At 33.0% G+C, this 25,433-nt stretch overlaps 1 protein-coding gene across 5 annotated transcripts in view; it reads left to right on the top strand.

Moving 5' to 3' along the window:
* The window catches only part of Papss (3'-phosphoadenosine 5'-phosphosulfate synthase), a 202,423-nt gene extending 177,641 nt beyond the window's left edge, over window positions 1-24,782 (top strand). For all 5 annotated transcript variants that reach the window (XM_081728857.1, XM_081728854.1, XM_081728852.1 and 2 more), the window contains 8 exons: window positions 85-223; window positions 2,360-2,478; window positions 6,969-7,172; window positions 8,698-8,931; window positions 11,763-11,960; window positions 14,356-14,565; window positions 16,208-16,481; window positions 22,722-24,782. In XM_081728857.1, coding sequence (XP_081584983.1) covers window positions 85-223; window positions 2,360-2,478; window positions 6,969-7,172; window positions 8,698-8,931; window positions 11,763-11,960; window positions 14,356-14,565; window positions 16,208-16,481; window positions 22,722-22,819 — 1,476 coding nt within the window. In that variant the 3' untranslated portion in view covers window positions 22,820-24,782. The remainder of the gene's footprint in view (window positions 1-84; window positions 224-2,359; window positions 2,479-6,968; window positions 7,173-8,697; window positions 8,932-11,762; window positions 11,961-14,355; window positions 14,566-16,207; window positions 16,482-22,721) is intronic.
* Window positions 24,783-25,433: the final 651 nt, after the last annotated feature.

The following is a 25,433-nucleotide window of genomic DNA, read 5'->3' as shown; positions in this document are numbered from 1 at the left end:
ATTTCTGACATGTTGCAAATTGTATTTATAAATTGTAGCATTTTTAAAAAAGTGTAACTGTTTATTCACATTTTTTATTTACAGGACAGAGAGATGGCTCGAAAAATTCATAAAGAAAGTGACCTTCCCTTTTTTGAAGTTTTTATTGACACGCCATTGGAAGTATGCGAGAAACGAGACACGAAGGGGCTCTATAAGAAAGCAAGAGAGGGCACTATTAAAGGTAGGATATCAGCTAAAAATGAAATTAGATTGCTAGTAAAGAAATGTGAAAAGGTTGGTGCATGTAGTAGTAGATTGGTATAACTGGGAAGGCTGAATAATAAGTTTGCTTTTCGTCCTTATTGAGTACTCCCTTCAAATTATGAAGTACAGGACTTAATATTTACATGAGCTTCGATCTTTTCCGAAGTTGAATGCTTTGCTGTTGACGAGTATACGAACCATCATGCAATGTCTTATAGAACAGGTCTCTACGATGGACAGATTGGATACCCGCTTATAATAACCAGATTTATACATATGCAAATTGATTTATTGTCGTGATCACCTCAAACGAACACTTTTATTAACTAAGTAATTAAATAATTTATGTATTATTAGACTTCCAAACTATGCCCGCACAGCAGAACAACAGGTGACGGTGCGACAGTATCGCAGAAAGATTGGCTAACCTCTAGGTAAAAATGACTGTCTCAGAAAGATTGTCTACTCTGTAAATAAAAACTACGGTTTCAGAAAGATTTTCTTCTTCGTAAATAAAACACGATTCAGGACAATTCAACGTTTGATAGTCATGATAATATAAAGTGAATATGAAAGATGTGCACAAACTCCGGGAGGTGATTTGTGACATCAAAAGAAGACAAAAAGTCCTCTTGCATGTTGTTAAGTTCCGTGTCGTGTACGAGTAACAGGGGTGCGAACTTGGAATCAAAACTCGAATCCTGACAAAACGGAACAGAAAGATGTGCAAATACTTCGGGAGGTGATTTGTAACATCAAAATAAGACAAAAAGTCCTATTACATGTAAAGTTGAATTCCGGGTCGTGTACGCTTTGCACATCTTTCTTAGTAGTAGAGCGTTCACCTCTGGTGTTTGGGGTCCCGGGTTCAAATCCTGCTTGTACCAAGTGAACTTTGTGGTGGACAAACACCGTGTGCGTGGGTTTTCTAGGGGTCTCCCGTTTCCTCCCACTTTCTTCATTCCACCATTTCATTTACCTCTCATCATCACCGTCTCCTAACCGGCATAACCGTGGGACGTAAAACTCAAATGTTTCATTTCATTTTTAGGATAGATATATATGTTTTATTACTTCATGAAATATTTCATATGTTGTTTTTTAATTAATTAACTCTACGGCTGAAGGAACTCACAGATTCAGCGTGATGGAAACAGAAACCACCAAACCGCCATTGATACTAAGTCAGAATTGTTACTACCCACCTTCCTTCAGATTCTTGCCTTATGTTATAATTTGATTTTCTTCTTGGAGTGCCTAAAGGGCTTTTTGGCATCTGCTTTGTAACAAACATTCTACACACCCCTCACGAATATCCCATGCCGACCACATATCTCTTCCATTTTAGTCATCTCCATTTACTTATTTGCAATGTGTTTGGTTATGCGTACATATTGTGAAGCTCAGGATTGTGTAACCTTTTTTGTTGTTTTATTTCTTTATATGATCGTGTTTATTGTTTAATGATAATATTGAATAGTTGAAAAGACTCACTTTTTAATTGTCCACTAAATGTAGAGAAATTGCGTACAGTTTCTATGATTCACTGCCATCTTCCTCGATGTGAAGAAAAAACGCACTGAAAAGTCACTTGTACACAGTCATTCATTTTGTACAAGTCAGAAGCAACATCATAATATATATAGTTAAGCAACATAAGCTTTTTTCACACCGTACCGAGGATGATGACAGTGGAGCGTTGAAGCTATATACATTTTCTCTACATTTAAAGAACGCTTAAAGGTGAGTCCTTTCAACATCTTTATTGTATTGTATCATTCTAAAACGTTTAGTAAAATTCTGGCAACTGCGTGATATATAACTACATAATTATGTTTCCTATTCTAATTATTTGAGTAAAATACGCATTAATAATCAAAATTGCAGACACTGTTCACATTATATAAATTTTCAGTCTTAACTATGCGTGAAACGTTCATACCTGATCATTTTTGTGTATTTCAACTACCATGAAAAAAATTATACGTTATAGATTACGCTGTAAGTAGGAATCCATGTTCTTCATTAAGTAAGTATCCTGAAGTAGAATGTTAATTGGTTTGTTATATGTTATATATTTTGTAAGAATTATGACATAAAAATCTGTTCACAGGTTTCACTGGTGTTGATCAAGAATATGAAAAACCAGAGAGCCCGGACTTGGTTGTTAAAACCGTGGGATGTACCATCGAAGAAAGCACACTGCAAGTGGTAGAATTACTTCAAGACCATGTAAGTAATGGAGGAGGCGTTTAAGACTGCTTTAAAGAGTGCAATTACCCGTCACTGTTGAGTTGTTAACGTTACTAGAGAAAGTCAAGTGATTAAAAAATTCCGGTAAGAGTTAGCAGGTTTGAGTACAGCTAGATTAAGTAAGTGCTTCAGTTTACCAGGATCATAAGCATTCTTCATTATATACCTTGGAGTCTGTGAACTTCCTTTAAAAAATGGCATAGTTGATATATTAATACAATTGAACCGATAGAAACTTCATGTGTATATTAAACCTCAAATTTATTATATTACAGGATTCCTACTGGTCAGGGAAGTCAGGGAAAAAGACTGGAAATCAGGGAAAATCAGGGAATATGTTTTCTAACATTAATTGATAATATTTTCAGCTTAGCCAACCATTATAATGGATGTTGTTCAGATTTTTATGGTAGGTAAGTGGAATATACGTATGAGAATTGGTTACTATTTGTCTCTATAGAATAAATGTTCTCATATATAAATATTCACCGTTATTTATTCCTTATTTATGTCAATCATCCGACACCTGTCACGAGAGTCAGGGAATTTCTTGCCAAAGGTCAGGGAAGGTCAGAAAGAAGTCAGGGAAATAGATTTCTCCAGATCAGTAGGAACCCTGTATTAATAAGGAAAGCTAAATAAGAAAATTAATGAAAAACAATGAAACGCCAAATCATTTTAATAAGGGTAGAATGCAGATAAAACCTTGGTTCTTCTTCTAAAATACACATCAGTTATTCTAGAAAAAAATTATTATAACAAATTTTCTTTTATAACAATACAACTTCTTAAAAGATAATCAAAACAAACAAATGTTTTGCACAAACATTATGCTGGGATAGTTTCCTTATCCATGCTATTTAAACAGTTCGCAGTAAATGTGTCTGCTGTGGTTTCCTTTTCAAGGAAGTGGAGGTCTTTCAAATTAGCATATCTGGTATGGAAAAGATTCGCCTCAGGCTAAGATGAACAAGGGAGGAAGACCCGCTAATGGCTCAAGCGGTGGGGGAAACCTTGCGTAAAGATGAAAGAACCATAAATATTGTTTACATGCTTTCATGTGTATACAGCAACAAACTAGGAGACTGCTATATTCTGTCAATTTATACCCATAACAATTGTACAATTCAGACATAAATTAAGAAAGATGAGACAATGTAAACAAAATATATTCCTTCTGTTTCTTGAAACCTTTAAAATTTTAGAAGCCTATATAATCTGCATACCATCATGTTTTCTCATTCTAATCAGGGCCGTCGCTAAAGGGACAGAAGGGGAATCTCAATTTAAACAATTTTATGTGAAACTCGTGTTTGATATGTATATATATGAGATAGATTCAGATTTTTTTTCACTGACAAATCGCTGTCTTCTCCACCAAAACCTGCTTTATTCGGTAATCTCCTGCTCTATGTTTGTCTTTGGTTATTTTGGATTGAACTCAGGCCTGAATTGAATATTACACTATCATAAATGACAGATATTATAGGGAGCTAGCTTTAATGCGAGGCTGAGGAATTCAGAGTTGATTGGCAGGTTCCCCACCCCGTCGCCAAGAAACGGTCACTCGACGGTCCTGGGCAGAGTTGCCAGTGCGTTGTCAAAAAAATCAGCTAATACTCACTTAATTCAAAGAGTTTATGCAATTATGCAATCCCTATCGAAGATCCCTTTATACGTGGACACACGCAAATTAGGCTGTGATAATAAATGCTTCAGTTTTTTTCTCCCTTTCTTCTTCGTCGCACTGCACTGTGGCCTTCCTTATTACTTCTCTAGCTTCGCTGTGCATAGTTTGCCCTCTCTTACGCTGTGAAGCCATTGTCAAATGAATAATAAGCAACAAAACCGCAACCACAACAGCACACAACAAATAACCAACTCACCCTAACTCTTCAGAATGACATTCATGTGAGAAATTTTTAACCCTGGCAACGCTGACATATAGAAGGGGGAAAGAGAGTATTGCAAGAGTCAGGCAGAAAAATTGTTGAAATTCTTCCCCCTTTACCTCAGCCCCCGCTGGTAAACAAGCTAGCTCCCTATAATACATAGATTTTAGGGAGAGACTGAAGAAAGCGACAGCACTGAAATTTTAACAATATTATTAGAGTGAAACGATGGGAGGGGGACACAAAGAGACATATACTAATTGGTAGATCTCATTGAGCTGAAGAAAAGGATGTGAATGAGCTTTTGAGAAAATGGAGAAAGATTAATTTCTTCGTAAACCTAAGAATTGATACTGTATCAGAACCATGCCATGATTATTAAGGTGAAAGTAATGCTAAAATATGCCTATTTAAGCTCTTCATTATGACACTAGTAAGACGACAGTACATAGTATGATTAATGAGATGTAGAGACCTAAAATTATCATTAGCTCTTAAATTTTAATTTTAATTTAATCTAAAATATTGTCCAAAGATAGTGTACACATCAGTAAGTAGATCACGTCGAACTCAATAAAATGAAATGATTGAGGGTAAATTCCCAATACGTAATTTTCGAGATAATCGGAAAATGAACTTTTGTGGCGTTAAAAAGTATGTCTTTGTTGTCAAAAATAAGACAGCTTTTATTTTGCTGTACGAAAATATGTGCTGTACAGTATTTGTAACAAACACTTAAAACTAGCGGATTGTATCTATTGTTGTTTCTTTTTTGTAACGGTGACAATATACTTCTTTGCGCATATACTACTCAAAATTATTTGTGATAGTTCCTTGAGAATGGATAAATCGGTCTGAGTAATTTATGTTTCAGTTATATTCTTATATTATATATGCCGTGATTGGTTAGTCATAAAAACAGTATCGTCTTAATAATAATTTTTATAGGAAAATTTCCTTTTTAACCTCCGACTTAAAAGAAGGGAGGTTCTCAGTTTGGCCCGTATATGTGTATGTATGTACGGCTGTACGCGACTAGCTCGAAAACCGTTGGTCATATTTCGATGCAGTTTCTACTAATCGAAGAAGCTTTTCCCAGGGAAGGTTTATACACACAAAAAATTTTAAAAAGCAATAATAAACTAATTAATGTTTAAAAAATCAAATAATTTCTACAACGCCTAATGAGAAAACATATCCTAAAATGTATAGCAACCAGAAACTCAACAAAGTAAGATGGATTGCATATAAAACAACAAGCTTTATCCGAATGATGATTTAACACTGGTGATGGATGTTTAAGTCATTGGCAATATCATGACTATTTACACGCCAGTCTTGCTCAACTTTGACCAGAATATCATGTACTTTTTCTATGATCGGTCGCCCACTGCAAGAATCATCTTGGAGATCGAAATTTCCAGAACGAAAGCGACTATTTTATTGACTTTTGTGTCTGTTTCTTGTTTGAAATACCTAAATATCCGCAGTCGACAGAAAACAAACCTATAGGGATTCACGATGGCTATTGGTAGAGGCTTACATATAGTTTCAAGAGTCGAACTTTTGATCCCAGGTCATGTGAGTTCGTGACGGATAATATTGAGAGTAAGGCACTTTCGGAACTTATTTTCTAGATACACCGTGTAGTATTCTTAGAATATGAAGATTCATTATTAAAATAAATTTCAAAAGCATGTCGAAAATAATGATGAAATGGAATTTAAATTTATTTGTAACAGGATTTTATTTACTAAGTTTCACGCACCATACTATTTCAAATTTTAACTGTAGAGAACAAAAATGATCCATTGAAATATACATAACATAGTATATGGTAATGGTTAACAAAAATTGGGATTCATACTATGTAGATATATATTGTTAAAATAATTAAAGAAAAGAAACTTTCTTTCTTCCCATAACATAAATATTCTACTTCAATCTTTGCCTCCGATTGTTTACATTACAGTAAAATGAAAAGAAATTAACCTTACTTTTCGAATATTTGCTGACTATACTGGTCAGCATTGTAAGGAAAAAGGGAGTTAGTGAGGATAGATTAATTCGGCCGCCCAAAGGTAAAAGGAAGTATCTACATTTTGCTTGTTTTGAGAACAATAGCAGAAAAGGTGATTTTTGATAATTAACGTTATTGTTAAAGACTGTTTTATTTTCGGGGTCAATGAACACTTAGTGATCATTGTGTATATGTACACCAGAAAAAAATACATTAAAATAATAAAACAAATTACTCAGGAAATTTTCTTCAAATTTTCGCCAAGATAGGTGTTAGGCATATTTCAAAACGAGGTGAAATAAGGTTTTGATTATTAACCTTTTAATATTGAGAGCATTCAGTAGCATTTTTATTTACGCTAAAGTAGTTTCAGCATCGAAAATCGTAACAAAAGTATCCGTAAGTGAACAAAATTCAATACTATAATGTGTACAACTCATCGATTTATTTATCAGTACCTCAAGAGATAATTATACAAATTGATATACTTCCATATTCACTAATTCTGTTGTATTCGTTCATTCCATAGAATGATTTTTTTCTTCTTTCTTTTTAAGGACATAATTCCTCGGGCGCTGAGTGCTAGTGACCTTGTGATGGAATTGTTTGTGCCTGAAAATCGGATAGCATCAGCAAGGGAAGAAGCTGACATACTTCCAGCATTGGAGATTTCCAAATTAGATTTGCAGTGGGTACAGGTTCTTGCAGAAGGATGGGCTACACCTCTTCGAGGATTCATGAGAGAAGAAGAATTTCTACAGGTACGATTTTATGCAATAACGTAAAAGTAAAAGTAAAAAAAAAAAAAAAAAAAAATCATATTCTCTTTTCAATCTTCAGTTTTACTTACAAATTTTCTTTCATTCTTGTGAGACATTTAAAGTAGCAAAAAATGGTGAATTAAACGATATAATAGAACATATCGCAGAATACAACACACAAAATGACACCGAAAAAAGAATACAGAGAGAAAATACTACTAAAAGCTGTGAATGAATCTCCATGACGGTTTACATTGTGTCAACCTCTTACTATTTTGTTTCTTTCCAGAATATATCTTCCGAATATGATCCATAATCTGTTGTTGAGAGTCTGTGTCCAGATTTATTTATTTGTTTTATTTTAATTATTTATTTTATTTTAATTCTAAGAGATTTTTAGTTCACTATAAATAACTTTTAGTTCACTATACTTTTATTTATTACCTTTACCTTATTTACTGAATGGTGTAGTTTTATTATGTGTCTGACAAAACAGATTGGAAATAAATTTCGTTTTCGTTTGCGTTTTGTCGACTTAAATTTTTTTTTCACATTGGCAACGTTCTTCACACACATACACACATATATGAATTACGGCTAGCACCTCCCTCTCTCTTTGTATATAATATTAATAACAATATAGTAGTATATTATTATTATATATTTATCAGGTGTTTTAGGTAAAAGGATCAAACAAAATTGAGATAGGATAATAATGTTATATGGCGCCTCGAATGTAGCAGTCTACTTCTCAAAAAGGACTCCGTATCATGGGGCTCGGGATGTCACCCGAAAATTTTAAATTTCAATGTAAGTAGTTTGATACACCATTGAAAAGAGCATGGAGAAACAAACAACTTTTTAGGAAAAGTTTTTCGTGTGGGCACCGTTTACGAAATGAAAATCGTTTAATTATGAGTTATCTGATTGTGCAAGAATTACGAAAAGAGAATCACTCAACCTGACGAAAAGATTATCACGAGAAGTTCATGAAAAAGTTTTTTTCCTAATTCATTGTTTTCAAAAGTACTTGGATTAATCTAATGTACCGTTCATAATCTGCCTTGTAGACTAAAGGAAATGGACTGAAATGAGAAATTTTAATTTGTTTAGACTTTTCTTCCCTCTGAATGAAAGTTTTCTTCAAACATTTTTTCTTTCAATAAATAACTTCGTAGACATATAGTACTTTGTGACAACATCTCCACTATGTCAAAGTGTCGAGAGAACCTGATCCTCTCTTCAAAATGTCCCGCTGCGTGTGGGTTGATTGAAGTTTAACGCCCCTTTTTAGCACCGAGGCTATATGAAACAGGACCTGGTTCAAATGGGATCCAGTTAACTACTAGAATTTGTAATCCTAGGCAGGCACTCCGAACGGAAATAAAACTCGGGATCACGCACATAGAAAGTACATACGTTGACCAATTGGTGATGAAAGGGCTCGTGTATAGAGGTAAAAACATGATATATGTTTGTGATTTCTATTATTTCATGTACTAATGGTCCGTTGTGGTCTTTATAGTGCCAGCATTTCAATTGTCTTCTGGAAGGAGGAGTGACTAACCAGTCCATACCCATAGTGCTTCCAGTGCAGTCAGAAGATAAAGCTCGCTTAGAAGAAACTTCGGCTTTTGCTTTAAGCTACAAAGGCAAACGAGTGGCTATTCTAAGAAAACCAGAATTTTATGTTCATCGGAAAGAAGAAAGATGTGCTCGACAATTTGGCACTACAAATAGAGGGCATCCGTACATCAAGGTACTTCATTGGTTCCTCAGTAATTTTAAAGGCTCTATTCTCACGTTGTTTGAAATTTGATTGTACGGTTTAAAAAAACTTGAGAGAAAAGATACGTCGTGGTTTGTATTGATGAGAATCCAGTGTGTTCAGAAATGCGTTATTTTTAATACACAATTGCTTACAAGATCTGAGTTCAAGTTTTCTCTCTTAAGTCACGAACTAAGCGTAAATTTCTCTGTAGATAATGATTATTCAGTAAATATTTCTATTGAACTAGGGTCAGTATTTTTGTTGACGCTAGTATAATGTGTGTTTGTGTTTTTCAGACATTCTTTGATTTATTAGGTCGTTTTTTTTTTTTTCTGACATACAGAGATGCTTTCAACTCATGTATTTATGTTTCAAACTACAGATTTTTTTTTTAATAATTAAAGTTTCATTGATTAATTAAACGCTTATATCATAGTTAGAGACATGATTTTGTGGTAAATAAAAATTCGCTATTTCGTTATAAAAAAATACGCGTAAAGCGGGATAAAATCGGAATAAAAATTCAATGTAAGAACACTATTTTCCTTGGCAATTACAATTAGTTACCTTTTATTTCACCTTAATTTCCACTCATCAATCACCATGATATGAGCTTATGCATGACTATATCAAACAATATTTGAGTTTTTAAAAAATAACACTAAGCATTCTCACTGAATAAAAGTATCATTTAAAGAAAAAGCACACATAAAGAGAACATTAATAGAAAAAAAATAACTTGTAGTGTTCACAGTTTACTTATGCAAATAACACTTAAGCATTGTTTCAATGTTTTCTGATGTTAAATTTGTTCTTTTGTCGGTAAGTATGGCATTGTAAGAAGAACGAGCCCTCTCCACATCAACATTCGAAACTATGTACACTCATGTCCAAAATGATTGTCGCATATCTATAACTATCTTCTTGTAAGACATTATTTGACAATGCTTTTGTAGGATACTTTTAATACTGATACTGTGTGTATAATCGGGAAATGAATATTTGTGGTAAATTTCATAGGGAAAGAATTATAAATACGAAAATTAGTATGAGTGAAACAAAATGTTGCTAAATGAACAAGACATTTTCGTTTTATTGTCGTTTTATTGTTCTTATTTACTGCTCTTTTGACATGAAATGTGTCACATACATGTCTTTTCCGATTATACACATACTAAAAATGTAAGAAATACGGGGCAAATTCGTTATCAAATTATATTCCTACAACAACATATTTAGAGACATGCGACAATAATTTTGGACAGGAGTGTACATTAGTTGGAGACACTTTCGAGCGATTTCTGAATGCTCATTTAATACCGCGCAACACACTTTCCACGCTATCCACTTCACCCGTAGATACGTTTGGAGCTCGCATGTAAAATTTCAAAAATTCATAGTGGTCTGTTTTCTCAAAAATGAGAGTTTTCATCACATTGCGTTGAAAAATTGTCACTTTTGAGTAAATTTCGTGGAATATCGGGACTTGTTGCAAATATCGCTAATTCGACAGAATTTTGCGTTTAATCGCGAGCTTTATATGGCCTAACAAATGGTGAAAAAGTATATATTTGAGGTACACAACGTTTTCGCATAACCGTGTGCGTGGGTTTTCTCGGGGTTCTCCCGTTTCCTCCCACTTTCTTCATTCCACCATTTCATTCATTATTCATCATCACCGTCTCCTTTAGCCTAACCGGTATAATCGTGGGACGTAAAACTCAAATATTTCATTTCATTTTTTTTTTTTCGCACAAAACATACATTTCGCGTTTTCGCGTGTCACCAAAAAATCGTGTCTCTAATCATAGTTTGTTTTAATTTCCAGTTTTCAACTTTCCTAGATTTTAGTCGTTCCAAATAAATATTTCTTACCTATTGTAGTATTATAATTTAATAAGCTATTAAGAGCTGCACAAATACCAAATTTCCGGTAAAAAATAAAAGTACTATTTATTTTCCCGATTTGAGATTCATCAACGTGTTGAAAATGTGAAATTCGTCTTTAAAACTAATGATGGAGGAAATATCTGGATATTCTATTTACTGAATGTCTGGTAAGTGTCCAGAATAACTAAATGTGTAGTGTTTGGGTTGAGTATTCTTTAATAATGTTCTGTAGAGGTTTTGGTGTGTTAAGACGCTTATTCAAAAATAACGTGAATGTATAATTTTAGTATTCTTTAATGTGTATTTTATAAATTTATTATTTTGAATGGGCTTTTAGTATTCCATTTTCGTTAAACGTAATGTAACTAAATGAAAAGAGTAGTTTCAAGCTGTGTATTTATTTTGTAATTACAATTTTCAGAGCTTTCGTGGAAATTGAATCGAAATAATGTAAGACTGATTTCAGGAAACAACTCTTCTTCCCTTCTCTTTTCAAACGCTATGTCTCAACAGTCAAAGTAATTCAAAATCAGCAATTTACAAAGAAGGTTGAAATTCTGTTGGAAAAATTCATATTGCCAGATAGATAGGATTTATAGGTTTTAGGAAGGAAGTAAATAAATAAACGGTAAAACAAATTTTAAAATATTTTGTCAAATTAAAGCCTTTTGGAATGTTACATGATTCAATTTTTTTTAAAAATAATATTTGTCATCAATCAATAGATGTAAAATCCAAAAGAAGAAATCCATGAACATCTAATGAAATTTCTGTACATGTTAGTATAGCACAAACTAGATAGATTTTGTCATATTTACTGACTATAATTTATTGATTATAAATTAAATTGTAAACCAATTTTTGACTTCCTATGTTAAGTAAAGATCGAAGATTAAGACGGTAATGTTTTCGATTTTTATTATTTCTAGATGATCTATGAAAGTGGAGACTGGCTTGTGGGTGGAGATTTAGAAGTTTTGGATAGAATACGGTGGAATGATGGCCTTGACCATTATAGACTAACACCCAATGAACTCCGATCAAAGTTTAGAGAAATGGGAGCAGATGCTGTGTTCGCATTTCAGCTTCGGAACCCTATTCACAATGGACATGCCCTTCTTATGCAGGTAATATACATAACATACATAAGATTTTCTGTCTTTCGCGCTCATTTCCTATTGAATGATTTAGAATGCGAGTATATTTTTATAAGAATAGTTTCATTTTTTGTGTAATTATTGTGTATTACAGAGTTGTTGGAATTTTCCCCGGCCCAAATTCCCCAGTGGATTTTTTTGGTGAGTAACCCCCACCCCCCACCCCCCGAAAAAATAAATAAATAAAATTAAAAATAAAACCCACCTCCAAAAGTACATCAAAACTTCGATTGAAATAATAAATAACCTAAATGTGATTATAATTGTTTTCATTAATCGAGCTGGAGGCGCGGCGGCCCAGTGGTGGAGCGTTCACCTCAGGTGCTTGGGATCCCTGGTTCGATCCTAGATCGCACCAAATGAACTTTGTGGTGGACAAACACCGTGCTTGTGGGTTTTCTCGAGGTTCTCCCGTTTCCTCCCACTTTCTTCATTTCACCATTCCACTCATCTCTCATTATCACTGTCTCATATAGTCTAACCGGCATAACCGTGGGACGTAAAACTTAAAGATTTCATTTCATTAATCGAGCTACTTAGTGCATGCCTAGTTTCCGAATTGCCTTAAAATATGTATTTATCACCAGAGTACCATTGTAAACAAGAAGGGTTGAAAATTATGCATAACGAATATTGTTTGCACTCGATCAAATTCGCTGTAACATTGTTCAACTGTAATCTATTATATAAAAATGCCAAGGATCTTGTTTGTGTTTTTATCGCAGGGAAACGGTTAAACCGATTTGTAAATTTTCGGATGTAGTTTTCACGTACCTGAAATGTGTTTTTAATCATGTTACTTTCATTAAGATGTGAATTCTATGAAGGGGGAAGCGGAGGATAAAAAATCTATGCAAAAACCTTAGTATCTCACAAAGCTGTCATGTTTGGAATATGAAACTTTTACATAAATTCCTCATTAAATATAAATGGAGCCGTGTCTCAGTGTTTTTGAGAATTTCCATTTTAAGTGGGGAGAGAAGCATTTTCTGTAATTTGAATTTGAAAGCGATGTTACCTGTTGTTTCTGATCCCATCACAGGGAAACGTTAAGCTGTTTGAAATGAATTTTTGAACATACAGTAGTTACTACCTATCCCGAGCTGTGCTTTTATCGTATTACTTTGATTCATAGGCGCGGCGCATCCTAGGCGGAGTTCAAAATTAGTGCCTTTTTTAATATGTCACGATCCCGCCAAGTTACGAAGATGCAACACGGCATATAAACTTCTCATTAAAAATAAATGGACATGTGTTGACGTTTGTGAAAATTTGCTTTATTTGCTTTAAACCGAAACTCAGATTTGTTACAAAATGCAAATTAATTGTAGTTACATCAACTTTTTAGTTCACAAATTCTCAATGTGGCCTCTTCCGGCTACTCAGCACACGTGAAGTCGGAAGTCAAACTCATCCCTTCTCTTGAATATAGACGGGTAATGACGCGCTGGCTGACTAATGCTTGGCGGGAGATGTTACTTGCATGGGCCATTCGTGCACACTAATGCTATTTCCCAGCAACTAAACGAAACTCGAACTATTTCTTTTTCGAACTGTAGGCGCTTCATTTAAATGCAATTAGCTTTACCATTTTCAAGCTATGAATCTTTGAAATGGGATGAAGATTTAAAAATGTCTTGTAGCAGAATGGTATGATATATGTCAATATATGTCACGCTGTATATCGAATGTTTGTACATATATAACATACATACATAACACATTACGGCACATACATTATTACACTTTAATTCTTTCGTCGTGAAACAAATCATTCTTTCTTTAATAGAGATACAATCTGGCAGATTTTGTTAAGACTAACTTTTACTCACCTATTAGTGACCTAGCAATCCTAAAAGGATTTTTATAAAAATAGTATGATAATCAATGTTGTCTTCGACAACAGGATAGGAGTGAAGCTGTTGACAATTTGGTTCTTAAATTTTGGGAGGGGTATCTTGGCCAGAACAAAGAAAAGCTACAGGCTGAGGGAAGACAACTTGTATACTACCCGCAGAAAACAAGATATAACCAATCCCCCGAACGCAAATAACCAATTCAACAGCATCATTATTATCTAGCTGTTGAAGTCAACAGAATTAGTTTTCGAGATATATATATATATATATATATATATATATATATATATATATATATATATATATATATATATATATATATATATATAAATCTCAGGACACATAATAGCTCGTTCTAGTAAATCGTTCTTACATGTATTCGTGGGACTTGTTCTATTTATACAGATAACTTTTTTTTTCTTTCTTTTTAAGCAAGAGTGCCAAAATTATGTAAATATAAATTAATTATTCATAAAATTTGAGATTGATTATTTGATTTTGTGCAGGATACAAGACGCAGGCTGCTAGAAGAGAAAGGATTCAAGAAGCCAGTTCTTTTGCTTCATCCATTAGGTGGATGGACGAAGGATGACGATGTACCTTTGCCTGTTCGGATTCAGCAACATCAAGCTGTGCTGGAAGAAGGAGTATTAGATCCATCATCCACTCTTTTAGCAATCTTCCCATCTCCTATGATGTACGCAGGGCCCACTGAAGTAAGTAGCATTAGATTGGAATCAGGGACATCAGGACAAGAATTTATACTGTTTCTTTTAGCTTTTGTGATATTATTATTATTATTATTATTATTATTATTATTATTATTATTATTATTATTATTATTATTATTATTATTATTATTATTATTTTGATACAAAGTGATAGTTTAGCAAGAAACATGCAGAGACTTTGCTTAACTAAGTGTAGAATTGCATGCGTGTCTGGTAATGTCTGTAACGCATTGCGTTCAGGGGAAAGCATACATAATATGAAACGGTAAATTAAACGATTGTATTCAAACTTCATTTACTGAGTTGCTGAACTGTTTGTAGCTATAGTGCTGTTGTACACCGTAAGGAAATAAGGAAAACTTCACACAACACAGAATCAGAAATAATTATAAGTGAAATAATCAAAATTTTCAATAGAAGACGCGTTCCATTTTTGGACTTACTCTCAAAAAAAGCAAAATACCACGGCAAATATGGTACTGTGACACAAGTATTAACGAATCATTTTGTTCTTACATTTAAATGTATCTGAAAAAATTGCGAATTCAACATTATTCTTAGAATAGGTTCGTAAACGATTTTACATTCGCTGATATACATCGAATAGTGTTCGTTAAAGTGAAGCTTCTAGTAATCGACACTGTCCATGGTCGATCACTTCACTTAAAAACATATAGTTACGTCATAAAAATATTTCACGAACTTCTTTTTCAGCGTTTGCCGTGATACAAGAACATATATAAAATTGTTTGTGTAGGGAAAAATTCTCAGGTATCTCACTTATTCTTGTACAAAGTAGTTAAATATAGAGGATTACACGAAGTTTGAGTTTATTTGATCTTCTTATCAACTTCAAATGATGTAGGCGATAGAACTAAATAAAGAGAAAAATTTGTTGATAAGGAGTAGCATATAATTAAAGCTATCATTCAGATTTATAAAAGGTTCAGAATAATTTCCAACATCAAGAGTTCTTTATGAAGGAAAACAAAATAGTTCCTAAACAGCATGTATCAATTAAAAAATTTTAAACTAAATCTTAAAAAAAAAAGCTATATATGCATTTATTTAAATTCTATGGTGAATATCAAAACGCAAAGTGATACTCATGAGTGATTTTAGTGTCAAATATGCCTTCTTTATATACTGACAAAATTATGATGTTTTATACTGGCCCTGTGATGGAGAAATGTGTGTACTGCTTTTCTTGGGTCTCTCACGTTTCTTTTCTTTATCACTTCAGTAACTTATTTCATTATTTACTCGCACCTATTATTTGTATCACTACATCATTATTTATTTGCACATTTTTAGTGCAGAAATTATGCCCCTAGGAGACAAAAGCACTGTGTATTTCGAATAAAAAAATATAAGTTAAATAAATGATACAATTCATTGATTCTTAATAAAGAATTGCACAGGTTTTCTGTGGAAATTGCAAGATTCGTTGTTACGTTATCATAAAGATATAGAGTACTAAATGCCATTACTTTTTTTAAATTGTTTTTTTTAATATCCTAATAAAATATGTTTCAGTATGTACCGTAGCGTAGAAGGTATTTTTGGATATATTCTTTTATTTTTGTATTATATGCTGGTAAATCGTAACAGTTGTATTTGTTTGTAGGTCCAATGGCACGCTAAAGCGAGAATGTCTGCCGGAGCCAATTTCTACATCGTTGGACGAGATCCAGCAGGATTACCTCACCCAGATCCTCCTTCTAGAGACCTCTATGAACCTACTCACGGCGGGCGTGTTTTGCGAATGGCTCCTGGTCTTACCGAATTGGAAATCATTCCCTTCAGAGTGGCAGCTTACGATAAGAAGCACTCGAAAATGGCATTCTTCGATCCAAGCAGAAAGGAAGAATTCGAATTCATCTCAGGGACCAAAATGAGAGGTAAAGTTGAATATTGTATAGAAGTTTCGAGTCACAACTTCGATGAGTTGTGTAATTAAGTTGAAGTTTTAACTTCAGGTGGTAAATGTGCCTATTAAGGGAAAATTACTTGAGAAAGAAAGAAAAGGGATTTGGAATTTCGAAGGAAGCCGTAAACCTTTTAGTCGAGGCCATTTTATATCTCAGCTAGTGCAGGGCTCATACTCACTTTTTTAACTAAAAGTTACCTTTTTCAAGTTGGTCACTAAAAGTTACTTTTTTTTTTTTTTTTTTCAAATTTGTCACTAAAAGTTACTTTTTTGGGAGGTAAAGTGACTTTTTCGTGTGATTTATGTATTGTATTGGCAGTTTTCTAAGAAAAATATAAAAATAAATGAAAAAATGCAGAAACTTGTTACTCATTACTCTTCTGAAAGCTTCAGTACTTGCTGCCACGTGAAACAGTCAGTTTTATTCTCACTTCAGCTTTTATTCTTTCTAAAGCACAGTGGATTATTGGTGGATACTTAAGCTCTCAAGATGGAGTTGAGAACCCTTCTGTATCTATTCTTTCTTGTATCATAATAGTCTTTTAGTTTTCTCTCGTAATAGTTAACGCTCCGCTCTTTGTGTGTGTGTTTGTGTGGTTCATCATGTTCGTCTTGTGTTATGCTTCTTATATGTTCTTCTTAAGAGTAGATGATGAATTTGAATATTTCATGAATTTGAGAACTCTCAATGCTAAGTTAAATATAATGTCTGGGATAAAGAAATTCGGAAATAGACCAGAACTGGTTCCACTTACTCAGAAGCTTCTTACATCTGCTAAGTCTGCTTACCGTAACTACATAGCATACTTAGAAAACCTAAGAAAGGAGGAAGCTCAAAAAGAAGAAGTACAGAAGAAAAGCTGAAACAAAACAACAAACAAAGGGAGAGGTGCTGGAGAAATTGACAAAGAAAAAAAGGAGCATGATGGGATTTTGGTCTCTTTTTCATGTGCTTTTGGTCACTTTTTCGTGTGCTTTTGGTCACTTTTCTACTATTTACAAGAGGCCAGACCACTGTGAGCCCTGCTAGTGTCATAGTGAGTGGGTGTAACTTAATTTGTTTATAGCAGTAAATAAAGTTATATGTTCAAAAATGTATACCATTAAAATTTTGCAGTTTTCGGCTTATACTTTTTAACCTCGAAGTGCCTCAGTATTAAATACAGGGTGACGTAGTTAAAAGTAGTCTGCATCCCCTTTGAAACTGAGTAAACAGCTCCAACAATGGACAATTAATGCAATTATCGATTGTTATTTCTTCGACAATCGATAATATACAACAATCGGCATCCAAGAATTATCGATTGTTGGCATTCTTCGGTCAGCATTTCAGTTTATTTCATCAGTGAAGTTAGACATTTCTCTCCACTTTACTGCATTCGCCAGATCTAACAACATGTGATTTCTTCCTGTGGGGACATCTGAAGAGCAAGGTCCATGAAACTAATCCAAACACAATACAGGAACTGAAAGACAACATTAGCCATGAAGTTGCCGCCATCGATATCCGAACGTCCGGGTGTATTTGAATATGCTTCCACGTGCAGAGCTGTGTATTGATGTCGGAGGGATCACTTTCAGCATCTTCTATAAATGTGTTTTTCACTCAAATTTCATTGCAAATTAATGATAAGTCTATTTCGGTTCTTCTTTTCTGTAATTTCACTACATTTCCGACTATTTTTATCTACGCCACCCAGTGTAAAAGTCAAAACTTACAATTCATGTTCTGTTGTAATCGTGTATAAAAGTCGTTCATTTCAATTCGTTTCAAAAATCTCAACTTCCTTGTTTTGTCTCTAGCGATCATGTATTTCAGACACAACTATTCGTTTTGTTTCAGTTGTGTACAGTCGTATAGGAAAACTACTTGAATATCCTCCTTTCTTCAGAAGTATTTTCTCCACAGAAGATTGTAGCAAACAGGTGTATTTATATTCTTCTCTCCTTCGGAATCTAAGTATTAAAACACTAATTACGAGTGTGTGAAAATAACTTTAAAAGATGAGTATTTTTTGTTCCTTTTTTAAACATATATTAAGCAATAAAAGAAATCAAGGACACTCATAGCCTAGGAATAATTATTCTGAACAGAATATACATACGCTTAATACAGACAATACAGAATATACAGACAATAAAAAAATAAATAAATAAAGCAGGTGCAACACAGGTGTTTAGCAACGAATTCATTATGTTGATTAACAAGAACAAAACAAGAATTCTAAGATGCACAAATAAAAGCAGAAAACAAGTAAAATGAAGATGAAAATAGGAAAGCACGTGGTAGAAGAATTGAAGGAATTCTATTACTCTGGGAGTATAATAACTCATAATAAGTATAAACAAGATGTAAAGTGCAAAGTGGCTCAAAGGAAGAAGACATTCGAAGAAAAACGATAGCTTCTAGCTGGAAACATTTACATAAAAATACGGAAAAGGCTAATGAATGCATATGTGTAAAGTAGAGATGCAAGGGCTCGGAAAAAAACCGGCTTTTTTGGAAAAAAACTCGGTTTTTTCTGCTTTGCTTTTTTGCTTCGGAAATTTTGGGCTTTTTTCAAAATACTGCTTTAAATTGATAAAACAGACTTTGTATCGCTTCTCTATAACACAAAAAATCATTTAATTAGTGGTTGATGCTGATAATAATATAAAACATCGAAAATAAACTATGAATTTCGAAAAAATATTTCAAACAATTTTTCTTCAACATATTTACATTATGAATTCCACAGAATTAACCAATGTATATAATAAGAATTTTTTAACCTCCTATATACAAAAGTAAGCAGAGTTGGCAAGAACCGTGGTTGTTTTTGAATATGCCAAAAACCCGTTTTTTGGGGGATGTTTAAACCAGGCTTTTTTGGTTTAAACCAGGCTTTTTTGACTTAGATTTTTTGCTTTATGTATTTATATTACATATTCACAGAAATAGCCTAAGTTTGTTTCGCCTTGATGTTATTATGCAACAGCGGGGTTATGCCGGAAGAACTCCCATAAGCTTAAAGAAGTGCGGTCAGTAAATTTCTTAAGTTGAGAATCTCCCGCCCTAGCCACTGGGAAAATCCCGTCATTACTTGAAATGTAAGACAATAACGGGAAAATCCTGTTATTGCTTTGCAAGTAAAATTTAAAGGTCAACGTACCATAATCGTTACGCTAAAACTGAGGTATTAAATTACAAATTTAATACCGGTACGTAGATATCATTGAAAGTCCAATCCAAGCTAATGTTGGAAGCTACGTAGGCAATCGATAAATTTTGCCAATTTCTATCAATATATTTAAGCAATATTGGCTTCTTTATAAAACAACACGCATTAAGGCATGTAGAAATATACAATTTGGTTTGTTTCGTATATTTAGGCTTAACATCCTTACGAAATACCGAGGTTATCAAGGAGAAGACTTTCGCTTAAACTGACATCCGAACCGCTACTTGGGTTACGCATGAAAAAAGGATTGTGGTTCGACCGAGAATTAAACATGGGACACCTTGATTAAAAGGTGAAAGGGAAATAAAACTATTGCAGGTGGTTTGATATCTGGAAACGTTACCATGAAGTTCACACGATTCTCATTTTTCATTCTTTTTATTTTTGTGGTTTAAACCAGTTATTAAAAAAAAAAGTTGGTGTAAATCAGCCAACCCTAAAAGTAAACACTTCTTTTTAAAGAATACACAAATAACTAGCAAAATAGTATGTAGTATTTTTACTTCAAAATATTCCATACCCTCTTTTTGAAACAAAATAAAATTAAAATAAAACATAAGAGAAATACTTAGATTTATATGATACACTTAAAGGCTGCACATCTAGAGCTTTTGGTTCTGTATATTCTTGAAATTCTACAGTTAAGTTTTATAGAACCACCATCACAGTTTACCCAATCCTCAAGTTTTCTGAATTTTTAACAAGAGGGATTCAACATATCATTACGGACCCCCCCCCCCCAAAAAAAAAATACTACGGAATATATTTAAGTTAAGCTAAATACAACTGCACAACAAACATGACCGAGTGATTAGCTTTTGCGCTTCTATCGGGAAATCCGGGATTCAACCAGCATTCGACCATTCTGACAAAGCTTTTCTTCATTCCATCTGCGAATGTAGAAATAGTGCGTGTACTGTGAGTTGGGCGACTTCCTTTTTTATTGTTTTTAAATCGTTATTATTACTAATTACCAGCAGTGGCGGTTTTGCGAAGGTTAGGGGAGCGGTCTTTCGGACTGAAGCCTGTTCCCCAAAGTTACGGAATGTCTGCAACAAACGAAATATCTATTATTTATGCTTTTACTCATAAACTTTAAGCTCCCGTCAAATAAAAATTACGAATGTTTAAAAAAACTAAACATTAGTAAGAAACCCTTCCCAAAATACTTTTCTAAATCCGCCACTGATTCTCAGTATAAAATGATTTTTAAAGTTGTATCCGGAAGATTATTGCTAAAAATATAAACAAAACGAAATATTATTTATGCCTGTACTCATAAACTTCAAGCACTTCCCAAATAAAATTAGGACTTTTTAGGAAACGAAACAATCAGAAAAAACCCTCCTAAAGTACTTTTCTAAATCCGCTACTGATTATTTGTATAAATTGGTATTCAAGGTTGTGTCCGGAAAATTATTGCTAAATCACTTCAGAGCTACAGTATAACAGAAATGTGGAAGTACGGTTTGACGGATATATTGAAAAACGTACGCTTTGACGGATAAATAGAAAAACGGGCAAGTTTAACTTTTGCGCTAGAAGCTAGAGTACTGAAAGCTCTTAGAAATGAAACACGGATGACAAACTAGAGAGGAAAAAAGATGTCGATAACTCAAAAGTTAAAATAAAGTTAAATAGCCTCTAAAATTACCCTCAAATACTACATTCTTCATGTTAGCTTTAATTCGTAAAACATGTGCTCCATCCATCTTGATGGTGAATTTCAGAGCGAAATATCACATTCAGGTCATGGAATTTTTATCTAACTATAGAATATACTATAAGAAAGCTATTTAGATAGAAAAATCATGAAGTTGAAAAAAGCCAAAATTTCCAAAATTCTCGTTTTTTTCCCAAAAAAGCCGGCTTTTTATGTGAAAAAAACCATCGATTCAAAAAAGCCGGCTTTTTTGCATCTCTAGTGTAAAGTGAGGCATGAGCTTTAGAAGAAGAGAGAAAACGAAGAACGGAAGCCTCGGAAATTTGATAGTATAGAAAGACGTCGAAAATTAACATGTGTAAGGTATCAAATAAAAGATTATTCAAAATGTTAGGTGCAAAATGTAGTATACTGAAGAATATTTTGAAAACAAGAGGCAGGATGATTAACAGGGTTCCCACTGACCTGGAAAAGTCAGGGAATTGAGCTTACTCGTAAAAAGGTCCTGAAAAAGTCAGGGAATTTCATGAAAAGCTGAAAAATCCCGGCAAAGTCAGGGAATTACGGAATTTTACCTCTCTGAACCCATTTCTCTTTTTGCCTTACGCGGCTAATTGGTAGGGGATATTTTATAAAATAAATTTGTTATTTCGCAAAACTTCTCTACCTACACACACACACACACACAATTTAATGTGCATGCTTAGTAGATAAGGAACCCCCCCCCCCCGGTTAGAAAAATATAGTTGCTTCTTTTCATTGTGGAAATTTGTAAATCGTGACCTAGAAAACCTGGAACAGTTATGGAATTCGTGCTCGCCAAATAAATGAGAACCTAATTAGGTGCAGTATGAGACAAAGGAATAACGCTGCTAGCTATGGAAGGAATGGAAGAGAGAAAAATGTCGAAAAGGAAGCTCTTTGACTGAAATGTACGGACCAAATAATATAAATGTAAAAAAAGTATAGGAAAAGTAAACGTCTGGCTCATGGTAGGGAAGAGACAAAACTGCACCAAATCAATCTAAAGATTGCTGACATGAATATATATATGTATATATATGTGTTAAACGTAGATTTACAGGCCGACATTTGAATGACCGAGGAGAATCTTACTCCAGTTACCGATTTAGAAATCAATCTCTATCATTAAACTTAACTACATGATCATAAAGGGAGTGTGCTAGTTGCTACTCAACTGCACCTGTTATTTCGTGGAGTATATTTCTTTCTAGCTCTAATAGTCACTTAGTAGCTTGTTCTACTTTTCATTTATAACATTTTCTGTTAAATTTGATTAAATTTCTATTCTTACTATATTTCATAGGTTTGGCAAGGTCTGGCCAGTACCCACCAGATGGCTTTATGGCTCCGAAAGCGTGGAAGGTGCTTGCAAGTTACTATCAGTCACTACAGGGGAAGTAACATGTCATATTGGAACTTGATTCTTTCTCTCCTGTTACTGGTACCAAGAAACGATGATTCCATTGGTGTTGGGAGTTGCATCAGGAAAGAATATTTGTATTCATCGTAAAACAATGAGAGGAAACTACTTTCCGTCTCCATTTCATCTCAAGATGCATCACTAAATTAACTAAAAATCAAGATTCTTCATGTGACTTTTATGTGGTATTTGTTGTTAACATAAATAATGTCCAGAACTGTATTTTCAAGTAACATCTGTTTTTCGCGCAAGATAACTTAAGTTCTCTCAACATTTAAATAGCAGTCCGTTTTAGTATATCCTAAACATATGTTTAAACCACATTTTAAAACCCCAGCCAAGTTCATTTTTGCACCGTAGTTTTCCATTAAGTAAAGTATAAAATTGATTTGCTATTTTAATGGTTTAGAAGAAATATTTGATACTGTTGGTTTTTTTAAGTATTTTGAATATAAGCTCACGAGAAAGTAATTTAGAAACTCTACGAGGAACTTCATCGCGTGCGACAGAACTCAGACGTTTTTTCACGTGTTGGAATCTCACTTTCACTAAAGTAGAAACAGGGCGAACATTCAGATTGCGAGTAATGTGTATAATGTGAAAGTCAAGTAGAACTTTACTATGATAGTAACTGATATGAAAGACAGCACTGTAATTCAACGTAATAATATTGAAATATTTTAATTAATAATTTTTCACAACGCACGTATCGACACATTCAACATACAGTATGTAGTTTGTACATTGTAATACATCATATTCATTATCTATATTCGATTTGTACAACCGTCACATAAGATCTGTGATTCTTAATAATTATATCTAATACATGTATTTTTTGTTTTGCTATATAAGAGAGTTTTCATACTTTCTGTAGCTGTGGATGTATATATAATAAAGAATAATTTTTTTATCATTTATAAGATTACAAATCATCGGTCAGTCACTGATAGATTATGATTATCTAGCGATATGCCTTAAGAAGTAAAGTGCCTCTATAGTGAATTGTTATCCGATCGAAGGTACTTAGATTATGGATTTAAAAGTTTTTAGTCTTTGGATTTAAAAGTTCTTTGTTTAGGGTTTGACGCCAGATTCATACATTATAAGTCATTGCTTGTGGAATAGTATTTGACGTAAATTTTTAAGATAATAGTTTTATTTCTTCCAGACTATAGAAGTGGTAAAGAAACGTCTGAGTTCATGTCGTACATACCACATAATAACGTATTTATAAAAGAGGAGTTAAATTCGATTTTACTTCGAACATATTAATGTAAATATCAGTGATGATTTTTTTTTTCTCGAATAATGAAATGGCTTCAGGGCTTTTGTTAACAGTATTACTGTCATTCTTATAAAATCTATGCAGATTTGGTACATGGTTTTATATGTATATTACATATATATGTAGTTATAGAGATATATATATATCCGCTTAAGCGTCAAAAATAGTATACAAGAATGATATTCATATAAACATATATTCCAAAGAAATGTAGTTTGTTTTTAAAGAATTTAGCTTGGTAAATTATGTTTGCAAATAAAGTAATTTTATTTTATATCTTAAAACACCATGAAAATTTATATTAAAATTTTCTTGCACATAATAATTTAGATACATACGGTTTTCTTTTAGTTATTGTTACATTTTAATTTTAAGATAAAATAATGAATTGAATGTGCAATGTAGATGTTAAGTTTGAAAGAGTTTATATTGAGAACAATTGCGTTCCAAGAGAAAGTAGCATAGTTAAATAGAGAGCGTATATTAAATTATCTTCTTCTTAAATTATCAAATGAAGCTACTATTTTTATAACTTAATTGATGTTACAATTATGATCATATTGAAAGGCCGAAGTTCAATTGTTGATCGGGATGTAAAAGGATGGTTTATATATAACATGTAACATTGGATGACGTATTTAAGAAAGAAAGAAAAATAGACCATACTGAGCTAATGCAAAGAAAAAATATGCACCGTTTCTTTCGAATTTTATGTATCTGAAACTGTTGTGTTCACAGTGTTTAAGGAGCAATTATTAGGCTCAAATGTAAAGAATGGAGAATCATGTGAGTAAGATAGTAACGTAACATAGCTTGGTGAGTTTCCAATTGATATTTACGAATTAAAAGAAAAGTATTAATATATATATATATATATATATATATATATATATATATATATTAATAATTAATATATAAGTATTAATATATAATATATATATATATATATATATAAATTGACTTTCGTTAAATGTTTGTTTCTATTTTAGAATATTAAATAGGTGCCGAGACGATCTTCGCTTTACTATATAATTGCTTCAAAGTTCTGGTTTTAGAGAGACTGGAATATTTTTAAATTTGATTTGTCGTCCATTAATATATTATATTAAAAATTAAAAGCTGAAAATGAAAAAAATGAAACGAGGTATTGCCAGAAGCTAGTTTTAATCTCATAGGATTGAATATTTAATCGTAAAAAAAAAAAATTGTTCTTGGAGAAAGAAAAAAAAAATTTCTATGTCATTTACCTAATAGTGAGATCAGCTAAATGAATGTATGTGTTTATTTATGAAATGCTTATTTTAAGG

The sequence above is a fragment of the Thermobia domestica genome, chromosome 10 (genome assembly GCF_964235325.1).
Source record: "Thermobia domestica chromosome 10, izTheDome1.hap1.1, whole genome shotgun sequence".
Taxonomy (NCBI): Eukaryota; Metazoa; Arthropoda; class Insecta; order Zygentoma; family Lepismatidae; genus Thermobia; species Thermobia domestica.
Note: the sequence above shows the minus strand (reverse complement) of the source record. Positions and strands in the feature narration are given on the sequence as shown.